We start from the raw sequence: 19,345 nt of genomic DNA, 5'->3' as shown, positions 1-19,345 counted from the left end.
CCAGCAGCCCAGCTGAGTGCCCAGACCAGCATCTTCTCCTCCTCCTGCTCAGCCAAAGGATGAACACACACAGTTAAAGGCTTCACCCAGGGAAAGAGGGGAAGATAGAGATGTAAAAGATTAGATCTGCCTTTTGTAAGGAATTTAATGACTCCAGCTGTTCGGCACCATTAACCAGTTTGTCTTGGAGGTTTAACCCTCTGGCTGCCGGAGCAAACACTGGGATACCCCAGCTCTGGGGGTCTGAGGGAGGAGCAGAGCCCTCCTCCCTCCCGGAGAGCAGGGCTGGGCTGACAAAGAGTCATTAAAAGCTTTTACTACCCGTTGCTATCCAGCGAACCAGTCCTGGAGCAGTGCCAGGCAGGGAGAGAGCTCTCTGTGCAAAGAGCAGCAGCTAAAAACAGCTCCCTGGTCCTGCCCTCCCAGGGACAGAGTGCCCCAGTCTCACCAGCATCCCCTCCCCACCCGCACTGGGGAGGAAAACAACCCGGAGATTTTCACTGATTTGGAAAGACCTGTTGGAAGTGCGATGGCTTAACCCTTGTCTGAACAGCTCTGGCTCCCAGGGGTGAGGTCTGGGCTCCAAGTGAAGGGAGATTCATCTCCAGCCAAAATCCCCTCACAGCACGGCCCAAGGATGGCTCAAGACTGACCAGGCACTTGTTTTTCATTTCAACACATTCAGCTTTAACCTCTCCCCGTGTTCCTTCCACATCATCCCTCAGCTCCACCGAGTCTCTGGGTACTTTGTCCCCTTCCTAAAGCCTCCCAAAAATCCCCTCCCTGTCCACTGCACCGCCCCTGCCCAGCACCAGGAGCCATCCCTGCTGCCTCTGGGCAGGGAACTCAGAACCCCCCACCCTCTGCCAGCTCTCCTGACCATGCCTGAGTTATCCAGGGAAGGATAAGCAGCATTTTGCACTGGCACAGACCCTGACAAGGTGGGTCCTGCCCATTATCCACCAGGAGAGACACCCCTAAGCAGGGACACCCCCTTTTCCAGGAAGGAAAACACCCTGGCAGCAGCACCAGCCTTGGGATATAAACCCTCCTGGAGTTCCACAGCAGCCATGGGGTGTAAAACCTCCCCCAGCTCCAACCACCAGAATTCCCATGGGACAAGTGCGTGGTGACACGTGCTGTCCCACACGGAGCAAACAGCCACGTTGGGCCAGAGGAGACAACAGCTCCACTCCCATCAGCATTTAAAGTGAATTTATGGACGTATTGTATATTTTTATACACACAAATTGCACTGCTCCCCACAAGGCCACCCCCTCCCTGCCCGTCCTTGCTCCATCCCTCTGCACAGCACAAGGATCTCGCTCCCAACGCTCTTCCCCCTCCACACACTCCTGGTTTCAACACACAGGGGACAACTCCAGCCAGCAGGAGGAATTGGGGTTTGCGGTTCAACTGCTTCTCCACCCTGTTGGGAAACAGCAGCCTGAGGCAGCTGAGCAGACACAGCCCAGGGCCCTTCCAGCACCACGGGGGTAACACTGGTGAGACACCTTCCGAGGGCTCCACTGGCAGCTCCTGGCCCCCCAAGGAATCCCAAAGGGTTGGGGAGCCCCAGAGAGCCAGGCCATGGGCAGGAGGAGAGCATGAGGGAGCATCTCAGCCATCGGACACCGCTGGTGTCACTGCTCCTTCACTCCAGTGTATCCATGGCACTGGAAACCACACACCACAACTCCCAGCAATTCTCCTCATAGCTGAGGATGCACCTGACTGTACCTGTTATCCTGCAGGGAGAGGCTCCAAAAGCAAGGTAAGGGGAAGGGCTGATGCTCCAGGTTCCCCTGGGCCCACTCTTCGAACAGAAAACCTCACACTCCTTCCTCATATCCACAGGCAACCCCCCTCTTCCACTAAAATAAATACAAAATCTAAAAAATCTCTTTGGAAATTTTTGGAGATCTCTTCACTGGCTGAGCCATTCTTGTATTTTCAGCTGTAAAAATCCAACAGCCTCCCATTTATTCATTTTTTTAATAACAGCCCTCGACACGAGGCTGCTTCATTCGATTTTGCAATGCTTCAAGGGTTGGCAGCTCTGCAAATTAAGCCCCTGGGCTGAGACACAAGGTCACACCTGAGCTGTTTGCAGAGTGTTGCCAGTGAAAAGAACAAAAGCAGAAGCGTGAAGGGGGGGAAAAAAAAAAAGGGAAGATTAAAAAAAAAAAAAAAAAGAAAGCTTGTGCAGACAGCCTGGAGCTGCATCCAGCATTGCCAGAGCCAGCCAGGGCTCAGGGAAATCACACTTCCATTAAACCTGCCATGGAAATCCATCTGTATCCAGCTTCCATCTGCTCCTCCTTCCAGCTGAGAAGAGCAGGAGCCTCCAGAAAGTCCCACTTACCAGGACTGGCATGAGCAGGTCGGCCAAGTACACGAAAGCTGCTCCCAGAGCAAAGCCCAGGGCCACTGGCAGGAAGGAGAAGGCTCCGAAGCTGCCGGACTCCTCAGCCATCTCGATGGCTGGGGCCAGCAGGGACCAGTAGGAAGCAGCCAGCATGACCTGGGGACAGAAGGGGACAGGTGAGAACCTGGGGGACAGAAGGGGACAGGTGAGAACCTGGGGGACAGAAGGGGACAGGTGAGAACCACGTAGGCACCGATGCTGAGAGAATCCATCCCCGGCTGCAGCCAGACTGTCACCTCTGCCACCAGCCCCCCCTCTGGCCCAGGACACCCCTGTGCTCACCCCCACGAGGTGCACAACCAGTGCATCCCAGCAGGACCATCAAAACCCACTTCCCAACAGAACAGAGTGGGGAAGGATGGAAAAGAGAGGTTTTCCCCCATTTTCACCATGAGCCTTTTCCATGGCTCAGGAGTCCAAGGCAGCAAAGGAAGGACAGGAGCTCATTAGGGTGATTTTCTGTGGCATTAGCACAGCCCTGACAGCCCTTTAAACGGGAATGGCAGCAGGGTGGGAGCAGGACAACGTCCTCTCCTCGGGTGGTTTGCAGTGACAGAAGTGGGTCCGTGACCCTATCAAGGGTCAAACCAAGTCCTTGCTCACCCAGCTCTGGGCTCCTCCACAGAGTGGGAAGAGAGGAAGGAATCACAGCATTGGAGTCATCCAGAGACAGAATGAACACTGGATAACACCTGGAGCCAAAGAGCCACCTCCAAGCCAGCCGAGGGCACACACGTTTTCTACACTGATTTACCTGCCAAGGTCCCCACCTTGTCACCCCAGACCAAGGTAAGGGCAGCACGAGGGCTTTCCTTGTGCACAGACCAACATTGGGGCTGCTCCTGTCCCAGCATCCAAGCCAGAGGGTCCAGAATGGGAGTAGAACCATCCCAAACAGCAGCACTCCAGCTCCCAGCACAGCCAAAGTCCTACTGCAGGGTTTGAGCTACAAAATTTGCACCACAAAAATAAACCTCCCCAGTGGCAGAGTCCTTGCTTGGGGCTTAGCAGGGAGGGAGAAAGAACAGCCACCCCAAAGATCATAAAAATCCAAATGTGGGATCTGTGAGGATCTCCAGCCCAGCCCTGCTCAGAGCTGGTTGCTCAGGGTGTCACACAGTGCAGAGAACAAAGCACCAGTTTCACAAGCTCCTACTAAAGAACACAACATTAACATGCATTTTATCACCTTATCTCTTCCTCTCCTCTAATTAAAAAGTCATCAGCCCAACACCCTCTGCAGCAGCCCTGGCCCCAGTTCCTCTCCCTGCAGCTGTTCTGCTCTGCAGGAGGAAGCAAATCAGTGAGACAGGCACTGATGGGCTCAAAAATCCCATCGGGATCTGGGTCAGGCAATGCTCCCAGCTCTCTTCCAACCCTGCAGGGAAGCACATGAGTAAGAGGATTCCAACAGAGAAAGGGGTGTGGGACCAGGATCCAGTGGGAACAAGCAGTGATCCTGGAGACAGCAACAGGAGGGGTGCTGGGAGGAAAAGTGACCCCACCTGTCCCTCCAGGAACAGCCCAGCACCCATGAAGTCCCATATTTAGGATTCTCAGAATCCTGGAATGGTTTGAGTTGGAAGGGACCTTAAAGCCCATCCAGTCCCACCCCCTGCCATGGGCAGGGACACCTTCCACCAGCCGAGGTTGCTCCAAGCCTCATCCAACCTGGCCTTGGACACTTCCAGGGATCCAGGGGCAGCCACAGCTCCTCTGGGCAACCTGTGCCAGGGCCTCCCCACCCTCACAGGGGAGAATTTCCTCCCGATTTCCAACCTAAACCTCCTCTCTCCCAGTTCAAAGCCGTTAAAGAGCCGCTGCTCAGCTCCCCCAGCACGAGAAGTGGCCCCTGGAAGAGGAGTGGGTAACAAACCATTCCACCTTCAATCACTCTGAAGGGAGGCACGAGCTGCTATTGCTGCAGACACCAGTCCCGGGGGGATTGTGTAAATCTCAGCTCGCTGTGAGTAAGAAGAACGAGGGTTGTCATGTCAGGCTTAAGCACGGCTGTCAAACTTCATATTTCAAATGCCACCTCCTTTAAAAAACAACCACACACCCCGGCGTGGAAACACAAGCAGCGGGGAAAGGCTTGGCAGAATTATATTGTCATCTCATGTTAAGATATCATTTCCCCATGGAAAACAGAGCCCTGACAGAGCTCAGCCTCCAGATCCCATCAGCACCCAAGTCAGCACCGGAGCTCCCACCAGCTCTGCCAAGCACGGGGAAGGGGATGACAGAGCCTTGAGCCATCCCTGCTTGGGAAGAGAAGTGATTTACTCCTGTTTTATGCAGAGAAACCCCTTAACCCCACTTGGTGGGGGAGCTGGAAGTCGCTGTCCTTCAACAGCCAGAAGACACAGTGTCCCTGTGCCTCCCCCCTCAGCCCATCCCTGAGCTCAGGCCGGGATTTAGGGACACGGGATTTAGGGACCCGGGGCTGCCCAGAGCAGCCCAGCTCCTGCCCACCTGCTCCTGCCCACCCAGCTCAGCGTCAGAGCTGTCACTCACCCCTCCAGTTCAGCAGCATCTCTTATCAGATGATGCTCAGGAACTAACAAAAGGACGAGGATTTCTGCCAACAACCTGATTTCAGTTACAAATTCCCACTCCATCTCAAATCTTTATAATTGTCCAGCCAGGGAGAGGAACACAGCTCCCAGTGTCTCCCAGCCATCTGGTGTAATAGGAATAAAACAGAAAAAGCCCCCTGGGCTCTTCTTGGATCAATAAAACCTGGAGTCACTTGGGCAGAGGGGAGGATTTTCCACACCAAGCCTTCCCCTCACACCAGTCCCACTAAGACAGGGAGCAGGGGACAGGCAGCACCAGTTCCCTGGCACTGGGACACACAGTTCCTGCCAGACTGGATTTGGGCATTTCCACAGACTTTGTGCTCCAAAGCCAGGATACAACAAGGCTGTAAATCCATCAGCTCTTGGGAAAACACGCCGAGGTCGGTGGGGGAGGAGAAACACGTAGGATGAAGCATCACCAGGTTGTGGGGAGCCCAAACCCCTCTCTGGGATACATCAGGGGAACAGGAGACAAACCCAGGCTCAAAAACCAACCATGGAAAATGACTGAATGCAGCTCTGTGTCCTCACACTGCTGGGAATCCCCCAAAGCACAGCAGGATTTAACCACACTGCACTCAACCCCTCTGCCAGCGCTGGAAGGGTCTCCAGTGGGGCAGGGGGTCCCTGCACATCCATGTCTGTGCTAAAATTAAACCCCTTGTGAAAGCAGCAAGGCCTGGTCACACCCCTGTGTGGCCACTGGGCAGCCCCAAGGGAAACACAGGGAGCAGAAAACCCAGGAGGAGGAGATGCCCTTGGCAGGACAGGAAAGACAAGTGGAAGCCGAGAGACTGGCAGGACACTTCCCCTGCCAAACTTTTCCACTTGATTTCATTAAGGCTCCAACAACAAGGGCCAGCCCCAGCAGCGCTCTGTGAATTCCTGATGCTGTTTTAAGCAGCACTGAAAGGGAATATTTGAACCCAGCTGTGCCTGGTGTGGGTTAAGGAGTGTGGCTGGATGATTTTCTGCTCCATCTCGGACACAAGAAATCAAAGTAGAGCCCAGCAAGAGGAACAGCAGTGTGAGGCTGCAGGGAAGGAGAGCTGCAAGTGTTTGTTCATGATGTCTGAGCCCAGCACCTCCAGCACAGCAGAGAACAGCTGAAAAAAAAAAATCTTATTTAAGAATATCAAGATTTAAGAGAAAAGCCAGAATTTCACATCAGATGCCCCAGCAGCAAAGCCTTGTCTCTATGGAAACACATCACCTCGGAGGCTTCCACATCCAAACCCCTCAGTTATCTGTGAGTTCCAGGGAGGGAACTGAGGCAGAGAGGAGGTAAATCCTCGGGCACCAGCATGGTGCTGGAAGGAGCTGAGCTCCTCCACACCACAGGGAGCAGCTGCACAGGTCCCTCCACCTGAGGTGACACCTGTGCCACCAGACATGGGCAGCCCAAGCTGTGCTTTGCCATCCAGATGCTCCCAGTACACACAGGGGCTCTCCCAGTACACCCCAGTTCACAGCACAGCAATTTAACCCCGTGCCCAGGCTTATCCCAGCTCCCCCAGATCAGATGGAGCATCTGCAGGGAAGGCAGTGCCAAGACACAGCTTTCTGTGTCCCAAAAATAACACTCTGCATCCCAGACCATCCTCCCCGAGGTCACCTGGACATCCCTGTCCCACATCCTCCTCCTGCCTCAGCAGTGGCAGAGAAATCTTTAATTTATTCTGGGGTTATTTTGCTTTGCAGTTCCCAGAAGACAAGCAGGGAGATGATTCCCAAGAGGATGGAGAACCATCCACTATACCCTGTTTCTCCAGCAATCCTGGTCTTGGAGAGCCCCATGGATGCTCCCGGAACCCAGGTGATTGTCAGGGATCCTGAGCTAAGCACAGCAAGGTTGGAAGCAACACCTGCCCCTGAAAGCACAGGAGCTGGAGCTTTGCTGGTCCTGACAGAGCACCAGGGAAGTTAATTCAACTCAGCAGCAGAGATTTCAGAGGGTAAGTTCTGCCTCTCCTTATCCCTCAGTGCTCAGAGAAACAGCCCAGTATCTGCAAGGGATCACCAGACAGAGAGTTTTTAACAGAAATCCCTCAGAGCAGGAGCAGCCCATGGTCAGAGCAGCATCTGTCTGCAGAAACACTTCTCACAGGGAAGAGGGGAGAGAAAACAGTACAAACGGGTTTCAGAACTGGCTGGTCCACGTCCTTTTAGCCCTACACAAAGCACAAAGAGTCTGTGCTGCTCCCACAGGACACACCAGCTGTGCAGCACAAGCCTGGATGGGGCAGGAACAGCCTCTCATTCCAGTCTGGGCTCCCTCAGGCAGGACACAGGCTCAGCTCCAGCACCACATTCCCCCTGCAGCATCCCATCCCCCCTGCAGCATCCCATCCCACCTCCACCCTCACACAGGGAGCTGCCAACTGGCCACAGTCCCTCTTGCCAAAGTGCTGGGTGGTTTCTGCTCCAGCTTCTCCATGGACTCTCTGCAAAGCCACCAAGCACACACAGCACTAGTGCTCTCCCTGGGAAAGAGGGAAGGAAACATTTCCTGTGTTGTTAAACCCCTTCAGGTAAAGGGAAGATGGAGACACAGCTGGTCACACTGTTGGTCAAACAATGGCAACACTGCCCAGCTGAGGAAAGGGAAGCTCAGGGGGACCCCGTGTCACCAAGGGCCCCCTCGCTGTCCTTCCCCTGAGAAAGTTCTCCTCTCCTGCTCTGAGCACAGCAAACTGAAAAAGCTGAGGGGAAAAGCAAATGTTTGCAGGACTTCTGCTTCCTGAGCCACGCCTGGGGCAGGCAGGGATGACTCAGTGCTCCTGGCACGGGGACACGGGGACGTGGTGGCCACAGCAAGGAGGGCACCTGAGCCAGCAGGTCCTAATCCTGATGGGGTTCATGGATAAAGGATGGAACAATGATCCACTCCAACAGCCAAGGGGAATTATTCTCATCATTACCAGAAAAGCTTCCAGCTGAGTTCCTGTCACCCACCACAGCACCCAGGAGCCACCAGGACACAGCGAGTGGGGCCTGGCAGAGCCCAGGCACAGCCACCACACACCCTGGGGAGATGCACCTTCCACCCAGAGCAGCTCTCAGGTGCACTCCAGCACTTTGAATGTGGGGTTTACAGCTGAATTTGATTATCTTAGAGGTGTTTTTCAACTTTAACGACTCTACCAGGGGAAACAAAGGTGACTTAACGAGCCTTGATGAGCCTCCACCTCACCTGGGCAGGGGCAGGTCTGCATTCCCGATCCCCAACACAACCTCAAGCCACACAATTTCACATTTTCCTTCAAGACAGAAGGAACAAGCCCCACATCAGTGTGCAGCCCTGATGTAGAGCTGCAGTGTCTTTCTCCCCTTTTCCCGAGGGTTTAAAGCATCAGCACAGAGCAGCACAGAGCCAGCCGTGCACAGCAGCCCCCAGGACAGCAGCCCTCCTGTCCATCTTCATCTCCCCTGCCCGTCTCCATTGCTCCAGTGCTCCAGGAGCAACTCAGAATCCCGAGGGATGAGAAGAGTTTAACTCGAGAGAGCCAAGCCCAGCGTGGGCAGCTCGATGTCCTCGTGACCCCCCTTGTGCCACCTCCACCCTCATTGAGGAGGCACCAAGAACATGACAGGACACAACCAGAGCCACACCAAGGGCAGGGAGCCCTTCCCTGCCCTCAGGAAACTATCCAAGGAATTCTAATTCCAGTGGGCAACCAAACAGAGCATTGGAGGGGCTGCAGAGGGGGTGGCAGAGGGGAGGAGGAGGGTGCTGTACTCACCCCTGCAGCAAAGCCCAAGCTCCCATCCAGGATCCGCCTCTGGAAGAAACCAAACACAAAAAACACCTTGTAGTGCTGGCAGGAGCAGCAGAGTGTGACCCACACCATGGGCCACACCAGGGGGAAAGGCATCTGCTCCCTGATGGGAAAGGGGGATCACAAAGCTGGAGAGGGACTTTGGATGAGGGCCTGGAGGGACAAGACAAGGGGAATGGCTTCCCACTGCTGGAGGGCAGGGATAAATGGGATATTGAGGAGAAATTCCTCCCTGGGAGGGTGGTAGGGCCCTGGCACAGGTTGCCCAGAGAAGCTGTGGCTGCCCCTGGATCCCTGGAAGTGTCCAAGGCCAGGTTGGACAGGGCTTGGAGCAACCCTGGGATAGTGGGAGATGTCCCTGCCCATGGCAGGGGGTGGACCTGGATGAACTTTAAGGTCCCCTCCAACCCAAACCATTCCATGATTTATGGAATCACCAGGATCCTACAGGACATCCTGGTTCCCTCAACCCAATGCTGCCCAGCCCAGGCTTGGCTCACCCAGAGCCCAACCCAAAGGATGTGAGAAGTTAAACCAGCAGCTCCCCTGCCCCTCTGCACATCCTGCCCTGCATTTCCCCTCCCTCCTGGAAGACCTTCATTCCTCCAACACCCAACTGTTCTGAACAAACCCACTGCTGTGCCCATAGCCCAGCACGAATCCTGCCCACTCCACTCCCAGGGCACGTTTTTATTCCCTCCCCCAGGAAGAAAACCCATGTGGGCTCCTGCAAAGGGAATCTCAGTGTGCAACCAACTCCTGAATAAATCATCACAAGAGCGAGGCATAAATAATAAATCCATCCGGGCAATTTGGAGCACGGTGGCGAGGGGGCCTCTAATTTTGGATCCCAGATGACTTAAAGATCAGCTCTTTGCTTGCTCTGAGCACGGGCTGACCCAAATCCTGCCCTGGAAACGTGGCAGCAAAACCAGGTTACAGGAGGGGAACCTGCTGTGTTCCAAATACTACTGGGAGCACATACCACAGCCCAGGAGCAGGAATTTGATTTCCTTCTCCTCCGGCATGTTGAGAAATGAGCTGGATTTTTGCTCCTCTCTTGCCCCAGGGCCAGTGTTAAGCCCCTCAAAGTTGGGATGACGCAGCCAAGGCCTCCCTGTGAGAAGGGCACAGCCCTGTATCCCAGGTCCTGCTGGTCTCCCATGGATGGAGGGGGTGATCCCAGGACCTGCTGGTCTCCCAGGGATGAGGGGGGTGATCCCAGGACCCACCTGGCCGCTGGAGAACACGAACACCAGCGCTGAGCCCGCTGCCGTCAGCCCCCAGGTGAGGAACGTCCCCAGCACCGCCTGGATCACCGGCCCCAATCCCGGGATCATGCTGACCTGGGGGAGAGGAGAGAGGTCAGGAGAAGCACCTGGTGTTTGCAGAGAGAGAACAACCCCCAAACTCCACCCTGGTCAAAGGGGGAGCACTCCAAACCCCTCCTCACCAAAGGGGACAGAGCGAGCTTAACCATCCTCCTCTGAGCTTCTCCCCCTTAGGAGAGGCTTTGCAACCGAACCCAGCGGGGCAGGAGGGGTGGGACACACACCTGGAGCACCACCCCACACTGATCCGGGGCTCATCCCCACCACTTGGCACCAGGGCAGAGCAGGAATGGGTGCTCAGAGCTCGCCCAGGCCCCCGTCCCACGTCCCACTTGAGGGTGGCACATTTTTGTGCCCAAAGCCCACTTTTCCTGGTGTGGAAGGCAAACGCCCTCGCAGCACCTGGCTCCCTGCTCCTGGGAATGAGCAAAAAGAGGGACAAATCCCAGGGGTGGGCCACCAAAACACGGCTCAGGGCTGTGCTCAGGGGGCCACCGAGCCCAGGGGAGGGTTATCCAAGCACTGGGAACGTCCCAGGGAGCAGCACTGCTGTGGAAACACACACAGGGGTGGAAATGCGGACAAATAAACTTATAATACATGTATTGACACATTTATGTGCAAGTATATCAAAATACACGTGTGTTTGTACACACGTGCAAATATATCAAAACACACATATACATTTGTATGCAAACACATCAAAATGTCCATATACGTTTATATGTTGATATATCAAATACACGTGTGTTATACATTTATATATAAATATATAAGAAATAGACACAATTTTGCCATCTTGCCCCGTCAAGAGTCCAGGACCCCTAAAACCCCCACACCTGGAGCCCCCCGGTTCTGCCCCCAAAACCCACAAACCCCCCAGACCTGGAGACCCCCAGGCCAGTCCTGACAGCCCCTAAACCCCCGGTATCCCGAGCCCCCCGATTCGGTCCCCGGGATCCCCAAACCCCCCGTAGCGAAGCCCCCCGGGATTCCCAAACCCCCCGGTACCGGAGCCCTCCGGAACCCCCAAAGCCCCCGGTACCGGAGCCCCCGGTTCTGTCCCCAGACTCCCAAACCCCCCGGTACCGGAGCCCCCCGTTCTGTCCCCCGGCCCCCCGTACCGGCGCCCCCGGTCCGCTGTCCGTCCCCGCCCGCGCCGTTTCCTGGTGCCCGCACACGTGTCGCCGCCGTGGCCCCGCCCCCCGCCGCGGCCGCAGCCAATGGGAGCGCGGCGGGGGCGGGCCGCCCGCGGCTCTGCGGTTCGCGCGGGCGCGGCGGCGGCAAAGCGAGGCGGGCGGGCGGCAAAAAGAGGGGCGGGCGGGCGCGACAAGTTGTCACTGTCGCTGTCACTGTCGCTGTCACTGTCGCTGTCACTGCCACCACTCCCGGGCAGAGCTTCCCGCTGGGATCCTTAAAGGCAGCTCCTGGTGTTTGCGTTGGGGTGCCCCTGAGAACGCCCACCCTGCAGCGCGGTGACCCACGGCCGCAATCAGCTCCGCTAATTAATAGCAGGACGCGGCACCTTAATGGTCAGTACGTGGCAGCCTGGGGCATCTCACGGGGGCAAAGAGCCCCCCCCCCCAATACTGGCATCCGGCACAGCCATCGGAGGGTGCAGCATCCCACCCGTGACGTCAAAGAATCCCAGAATCATTCAGGTTGGAAAAGAACTCCCAGACCATCGAGTCTGACCTGTGCCCGATGCCCACCTTGTCCCCCAGCCCAGAGCACTGAGTGCCACGTCCAGGCGTTCCTTGGACACCTCCAGGACACCTCCCTGGGCAGCCCCTTCCAATGCCTGACAGCCCTTCACATGGAGAAATTCCTGCTGATGTCCAACCTGGACATCCCCCAGAGCATCATCCCAGGTTATGCAGTGGCCAAGCCCACAGTCCCGGGTGGGCTGGGGGCAGGAGCAGCTCCATCACCGAGTCCTTCCCTCGGCAGGAGGGAGAGGGACTTGCAGTGACCGCCCCGGAGCAGAGGGAGCCCGGCCAGCCCTGGTGTCCCCCGCCTGTGCAGTGCCAGAAGGAGCAGGTGGTGGCAGAAGGACACATCGAGCTCGTTTGCAACAGAACCCGTCTTTATGAGAGTGTTTATCTTCCAACAGCCTTTGATCAGCCTCCCCTGCCACAGCTGGGAAAGGTCAAGGCCATCTGAAACCTCCCTGATTTTGGATTTAATCAATCTCTCCCTGTAATTGCTGCATCCCTCATTAGCTCCCCTGGACAGGCAGATGCAGGGCGAGGTGCCAGCTGGGAGGGACACGGGGACAGACAAACAGAGCTCCCCTGCTCCCCCCCTGGGGATCCCTGGGCAGCTGTGCTGGCAGGGACAGCTGGTAACCCATCCAGGCTGGCCCTGGGGACACGGCTGACACGGGCTGGGGGTGGCTGGCAGGGCTGGCCCTGCCTGGGGACGGGTGGGTGGCAGTGGGGACAGTGAGGGCAGTGGGGCTCTGTGCAGAAGCATCAGCAAAGTCAACTCTCACACCCCTTCTCCAGTGTCACCTCGGTGTGCAGGGACACTTCCATGTCACTCAGCCCCAGGCAGCTCCCACCTGCCCCTGCCCCGACCAGCACCAGGAAGGATGAGACCTGTACCCCTAAAATGCATTCTAAACAACAAAAAAAAAAAAAGCCCAAATTCTTGTGCAATCTCTCATTAAGGTGAACGAGACATTACAAGGGGCAGCTCCTGGGGCAGCCAGGACCCAAATGCCTCTGGGTTTTATGCCATGAAACTGCTTAGTGGTGTCTGGGGCAGGTAGAAGGGGCACATCCCAGCACCTGGAGATGCCCCAGACGTGCCTCTCGCTGGGCATGGCCCCTGTGTCCCTGCTGTGCCCCCTTCCCGCAGGCTGAGCTCACGGTCGGGCTCTTTCCCAGCCCAAATCCATCTGTGTCAAGCTGGGGCGGTGACTGGAGCCAGCCTGGACTGCGGGATGAGGAATGAGGACATCCAGGGCCATCCCCGAGGACAGGGCAGGGGAGCAGCCCAGGCAGGGTCGGGCCATCCCCCCCCACGAGCTCCTGTCCCCTCTCAGTGCCAGGGCACAAAGGAGCAGCTTTGTGCTCGTCCCGAGGGACGGGCTGGACCCGCTGCAGGGCTGGGGGGCCACAGAGCTCCACCAGCTGCTCCGAGCAGGAGGGGACACGAGCAGCAGCCTGTGCTGTCACCAGCCCTGACATTTCCAGCTGGAACAAAGCCTGGCTGCCAAAGCCAGGCTGTTCAGTCCCGATTTATTGCGCAGGACCCTCCGACGAGCCGGGCACAGCGGGCAGAGGCACGGACAGGAGCCGGGACCTCAGCCCGCCGCTGCCAAAGGCTCATTAGCGTTGGGGTTCGGCGCTGTGATTGACCGGGAACTGCTGCTCCCGCTGCAGCCCGGCCCTTCCAGAGATCAATAAACTAATTACGGAGGCAAATAACGCGAGGGCGAGAAGGGGAGAGGCGGGAAAGGGAGGAAGGAACCGGCTGAAGGGAGGTCTGGCAGGAGCCGGGTTCCCCCGGGAGAGCCCCCGACCCACCGGGGCTGCGGAGAGCCCCGGATCAGTGGGGGCTGGATGCTGCCCTGGGCGCAGGTGAAGGCGCCAGCGCCTCTCCCTGCCCATCCATCACCGCTGCAGACGCTGCCCGATTAGATCTGGCAGCCACCAGCCTGGTCCTGCCGCGCCTCGGGGTGCGGGGAGATGGTCCAGACCTGTTTATCTGGCTATTTTGCAGAGAGCAAAGCCTCCCCCAGCCCAGGCATCCCTGCAGTGGAGCCTGGCAGCCTCCAGCCAGGCGTCGGCAGAGCCACCAAACCACCCGCGGCTGCCGGGCTGGAGATGGGAAGGGAAAAGGCAGGGAAAGGGCAGTGCCACCCAAAGGACCCAGGAGAGAGGAACACCACGGTCATCCCTGCCTGTGCTGGCCCTGTCCCCACGGCCATGGGGGACAGTGGGGTCCCTCTGAGGGCAGGAGTGGGTTTGGGCACGGCAGAGGCAGAGCTGCTTGGGGCCAGCTCTCCAGAGAGAGAGAGATGAGCATCTTCAGGAGGTGATGAACCTCGGGGATCCTCAGGTTGGCTGCGCTCAGGAGCAAATCCTTCCCCTCCTGACTGCTGTGAAACAGCAGCTGCCCCCCAGTTCCCCTCCACCATCTCACAGCCCAGCCCAGAGAGCTCCAGTCCAACACAGTCTCCCTCATTCCTGCAGAATGCTGGAGATGTCACTGCCTGCCCTCCACGGATCTGGGAGAAAGGCCGGCTCACCCTACCCCTCCATTGGCATCCAAACCCGGCTCCTTACAACACTCATTTCCAGGACAGGGGTCGAGAGTGCTGTTTTCCACTGGGACTCTTGCAGAACCTCTGGGAATAGATGGCGGAAAACTTGGAAGGACTTTAAAAACTTCTCTGTGGTCATGTAAGTGCCGTGCCCCTCTCCCAGGGGTTATTTCGGCCGTGTGGGAAGGGGCTGTGCCTTTCTCCTCTCTCCAGCCCTGCCAGTAAATTGCTTTTCAACACAGTGGATGCTTCCCAGGCAAAAGGACAAAGAGGAGTTTATCTGCCAGCACCAAAGCAGCTGCTGGGGTACAGCGTCTCACCAAACCAGGGACCACCCAGAGACACAGATCAGACTCTGCACTGGGCTTTAATTCAACCCTAAATCTAAACAGGATAAAAAAATATGTCTTCAAAAGGCTCAAGGACAGATTCTCAACTCAGCCAGCTGCTGCTGCCCTCCTCCTGGATGGATGTCAGCTCTGATCAGCTCCTCAATACACACCGGGCCATCATTTCATTAGTTTTATGGGGGTTTTAATGAAGATCAGATCTGGGTTTAGCCAAGCGAGATTGCTGGCTGGCTTCTCCCAGCTCCCTGGCCCCAGCTTCCCACGGAGGTGGAAGGGAAGGGCTGGGGGTGGCTGGAGCCCTGATGCTCTGCTGGCAGCCCCAGCCAGCTGGAAGCACCCCGGGGTCCCTGCACTCCTCCTGCCCTGCCACTCCATCCCCCTGGCACAGGGGGAGGATGATGCTCAGGACCACACTGGGGGCTGGGAGAAGCCACTGCCAGCCTGGGGTGGTCTCAGTGCCAGGGCAAGGAGGGGGGGTTTTGGTGTCCTGCTGTGGCTTGGTGCCCAAGGGACCCAGGGAAGGGATGTGGCAGCGTCACCTACTCACGGGAGAAACCGAGGAGGCAGCAGGGAAGTGCACACAGGGAAGGTTGTACCATGCTCTTCCCACTGCCGAGGGAAGGGCACAGCCAGGGCATCCCTCCTGGGCACAGGAACCAGCCAAGAGAGGATAAAACAACTGTGAAAAGGTCACAGGGCATCAAACCCCTGTCCCGTGCCACGCTGGCACACAGTGCTCCCTCCTGCACAACGATGGTCCTGGGGGCACCTGCAGCCAACCCTGCCTGGAGCAGCATCCCAGGGATTGCCATTCCTCAGGAAACCCCAAGGGGAACACCCACAGAGGTCCAATCCCCCACTCACATCAGCCAAACCATCTCCAGCCCCACCTTCCCTCCTCTCACAGTTACTGGGATATTAATTTCCACATCATCTCTACCAGAAGGAGTTTTTTCCTGCCTCCTAAAGATTTATGAGGCTGATAATGACTCTCCCTCGTGCTCCAGGACCTGATGTCTTTAGATCTGCTTTGGGACGTGGATGGTGAAGTGCAAAGGAGAACCTCCCATCACAATCAGCAGCCTCAGCACTGGGCTCTTTGTTCCCAGTCACTCTTAATTTCCTGCTTTCTATTGTCTCTTGGAGAAGTGATGGAAAGGAGGGCAGGAATAGCGATTATTTAATTGCTTGCAAGACCTCAAACCAGAACAGAGGTTATCTGCCCCAAACCTCTCCTTTTTGGTTTTCCTCCTCCAGTTGTCATCACTGGGTCACTGCAGAGGGAGAGGCTGTGGCAGGAGCCACCTGTATTGCACCAGTCCCCAGAGACCCCAAATATTTCAACATCACCTTCCCATCACCCAGGTGTGAGGAGCAGCAAGGACCTGCCTTGGCTTGTCTTTGGAGGCAAAAATCCTGGGGTCAAGGCACTCTCAGCTTCCCAGGAGACTTTGGGAGACTTCACTGGGGTCATGGCATGGCCATCATGCTGCCATCACCCCATCCATCTCCTGGTGGCCCTGCAGACATCAGGAGAAGCTGAGCCAATGGCTGGAAGCAAAATGTTGCTCCTACAGCAGGAGCCAGTCAGCGAGGCCACGGCTGTGTTAGGAGAAGGAGCCAAGGGGTCCTGTGGGATGTTTCCGTCTGGAAGCCCCGTGAATCCAGGCAGGTCCCACCATGCTCTGAGGAAATCAGGATCCCTACACATGTCCCTGGGCCCCTGTTTTGGGCACCCTCTGCCACGCACCAACAGCCTCTGAGGGCAGGAGAGGCTCCAGTGCCAGGCACGCAGCACCCAGAGCTGGGGAGATTCCCGGCTGGGCTCGCCGGGGGGGGCTGGCAGGGCTGCGGGCAGGGTGGGCACCGCGGGAGAGGGAACGCGGGCAGGGTGGGCAGCGTGGGCAAAGGTGGGCAGCGCGGGGTGGGCAGCGCAGGGCGGTGCGGGCTGTCCCCGCCCCGGCCCCGCAGAGCCGCCCCGTGCGGGGCGGGGCGCAGCCGGTGCTGGTCCAGCGGCGGAGCCGCGCCGGGAGCGGGTGCGCGGAGCCGAGTGGAGCAGTGCGGGGCTGTGCGGGGCTGTGCGGGGCCGGGCAGGGCCGAGCCGAGCGGAGCCGAGCGGGACGCGGGCGCTGCCGGTGCCTCCCCGGTGCCCGCGGGGCCGGGGCGGGCTGAGGCGGCGGGAGCAGGTGAGCGGCGGGACAGCCCCGCACGGTGCCCCCCGGCAGCGGAGCGATGGGTCGGGGGGTGGGGGGCTCCTCTGCCCCGAGCTTGTCGCCCAGCGGGGCCGTCCGGGCTCGGGGTGCCGGTCCCGGCTGGGAGGGAAGGGGCTGGCAGCCGCAGAACGGCCGGGCGGCAGGGACGGGTTTCCACCGGCGCTCGGTGCTCCCGGGCATCAATTGCACCCACCGGGTCACACCACTTAGAGATGGGGGGTCGTGAGAGCTCCGATATCGCCAGAGACAGGAGGAGCTCTGGCGTGTCCGCACAGACCACTCGGGGAGGGGAACCTCTCTGCTGGGAGCACCTCTGCCACGGAGCTTGGCAGCAGGGTGGGCAGATGCTCCCTAGGAATCCCTTCATTTCTGCTTACTCTCTGATTTCTAGAATCTTCTCCTCTACCCCCAGAGCAAGGGAGGATGACATCTCAGCTCCTCTGAGCCAGCAGTGCCCAGGGACCAGCAGAGCCATGGAGCTGGAATACGAGCTGCCCAACACCACTGCCTTCTGGTTCTCCCCAGCTTCCCCCTTTGACAACTTCTCCCTGGAGGCTCCCACCAACACCTCACAGAACTCCACGGGCCACCACTTCGACCTGACCAGCAATGCCATCCTCACCTTCATCTACTTCGTGGTCTGCATCGTGGGGCTGTGCGGGAACACGCTGGTCATCTACGTCATCCTCCGCTATGCCAAGATGAAAACCATCACCAACATCTACATCCTCAACCTGGCCATCGCCGACGAGCTGTTCATGCTGGGGCTGCCCTTCCTGGCCATGCAGGTGGCCCTGGTGCACTGGCCCTTCGGCAAAGCCCTCTGCAGAATTGTCATGACGGTGGACGGGATCAACCAGTTCACCAGTATCTTCTGCCTGACGGTTATGAGCGTCGACCGGTACCTGGCTGTGGTCCACCCCATTAAATCTGCCAAGTGGAGGCGGCCCAGGACAGCCAAAATGATCAATGTGGCCGTTTGGGGCGTCTCCCTGCTGGTGATCATGCCCATCATGATTTATGCTGGGGTGCAGCACAACCATGGCAGGAGTAGCTGCACCATCATCTGGCCGGGAGAGTCGGGCGCCTGGTACACGGGTTTCATCATCTACGCCTTCATCCTGGGCTTCCTGGTGCCTCTCACCATTATCTGCCTTTGCTACCTGTTCATCATTATCAAAGTCAAGTCCTCGGGCATCAGAGTGGGCTCCTCCAAGAGGAAAAAGTCCGAAAAGAAAGTCACCAGGATGGTCTCCATCGTGGTCGCCGTCTTCATCTTCTGCTGGCTCCCCTTCTACATCTTCAACGTCTCCTCGGTCTCCATCATGATCGTGCCCACCCCTGTCCTCAAGGGCATGTTCGACTTCGTGGTGGTCCTCAGCTACGCCAACAGCTGTGCCAACCCCATCCTTTACGCCTTCCTGTCCGACAACTTCAAGAAGAGCTTTCAGAATGTGCTGTGCCTGGTGAAGGTCAGCGGCATGGACGAGGCGGACCGGAGCGACAGCAAGCAGGACAAATCCAGGCTCAACGAGACCACGGAGACCCAGAGGACCCTGCTCAACGGAGACCTGCAGACGAGCATCTGAGGGGACGGCGGGGTTGTCCTTCCTGTGCTCTCCTCTCCCCGCTTGCTCCCAGCAGGGTGGTGGCACGTGTGGAGTCAGGGCAGGAATGCCAGCTGAGGGGAGGGCAGTGAGCACCCCCTGGGCACTGGGTCCTCGGCTGGGCTCCTCCTGAGCTCTGCTTGGTTGGCTTTCAAGCACTGGGAAGGATATGGATCAAGAGGAGCTGCCTCACCAGGAAAACAAAGACAACTCACGGCGACGCAGCGCATTTCAACACCAAAGTGCCACCGTGGCCACAAGTGTCACTGGGGTGGCTCTGCTGGCTCCCCCGTGTCACCCTCGGGGCTGGTTGGCTTTTGGAGCTCTGCTCCTGCACGGGTGGGTGCACATAGACACATGGGGTGACCTCAGGAGGGGCCGAGGCCACGGGTGTGTGATAACATGGAGATGCACTGACCTGGTGGGAGCTGCCAGTGAGCTCCTGCCATCGCCCTCCCCAGGAGATGAGGATGTTTGGGGGTCGCGTTTTTCCTGGGTTATCAGTTCCTCCACTGCCCCCCCCCCAGAAGCCTCCCTGCGCTGTGTGACCGCACTGCTGGCAGCAGCCGCCCCGCCCGGAGGGGCCACTCCAGGATGGAGGCGACTTCCCCACGGGAAGCAGCTCTGCCGCCTCTGCAGCCCCTCTGGTCCCACCACGCTCCTGCCCTGCCTCCTGCAGCCCTGCCATCTCCCGCTGCAGGAGAGCCCTTTCCTTCCTCCTGCCGTGACATCACCTGCCCGCAGATTTTCTCCTCGGATGGAGGATTTCCCCCTTTTCCCTC

General features: G+C 57.9%; 2 protein-coding genes across 4 annotated transcripts in view; one reads left to right on the top strand and one right to left on the bottom strand.

Annotated features, from left to right (window-relative positions):
- The window catches only part of SLC39A11 (solute carrier family 39 member 11), a 79,870-nt gene extending 68,206 nt beyond the window's left edge, over positions 1-11,664 (bottom strand). For 2 of the 3 annotated variants that reach the window (XM_027654548.1, XM_027654550.1), the window contains exons 1-4: positions 11,245-11,316; positions 10,022-10,135; positions 8,754-8,792; positions 2,366-2,524 (exon numbers count right to left, since the gene is read on the bottom strand). In XM_027654548.1, the coding sequence (XP_027510349.1) occupies positions 2,366-2,524; positions 8,754-8,792; positions 10,022-10,129 (306 nt within the window). In that variant the 5' untranslated portion in view covers positions 10,130-10,135; positions 11,245-11,316. Of the gene's footprint in view, positions 1-2,365; positions 2,525-8,753; positions 8,793-10,021; positions 10,136-11,244; positions 11,317-11,645 lie in introns of those variants that run through there. The other variant, XM_027654549.1, reaches the window with a different exon arrangement.
- Positions 11,665-17,360: 5,696 nt separating this feature from the next.
- SSTR2 (somatostatin receptor 2) lies at positions 17,361-18,911 on the top strand. The gene has a single exon (XM_027654318.1). It carries the CDS (start codon positions 17,430-17,432, stop codon positions 18,543-18,545), a length of 1,116 nt encoding a protein of 371 aa, XP_027510119.1. The 5' UTR covers positions 17,361-17,429; the 3' UTR covers positions 18,546-18,911.
- The last annotated feature ends 434 nt before the right edge of the window (positions 18,912-19,345 follow it).

The sequence above is a fragment of the Corapipo altera genome, unplaced genomic scaffold (assembly GCF_003945725.1).
Source record: "Corapipo altera isolate COAL_440 unplaced genomic scaffold, ASM394572v1 343, whole genome shotgun sequence".
NCBI classification, from domain to species: Eukaryota; Metazoa; Chordata; class Aves; order Passeriformes; family Pipridae; genus Corapipo; species Corapipo altera.
Note: the sequence above shows the minus strand (reverse complement) of the source record. Positions and strands in the feature narration are given on the sequence as shown.

Excerpts from the sequence above, each read along its gene's own strand:
- SSTR2 (XM_027654318.1), top strand. The coding sequence starts at position 17,430 with ATGGAGCTGGAATACGAGCTGCCCAACACCACTGCCTTCTGGTTCTCC.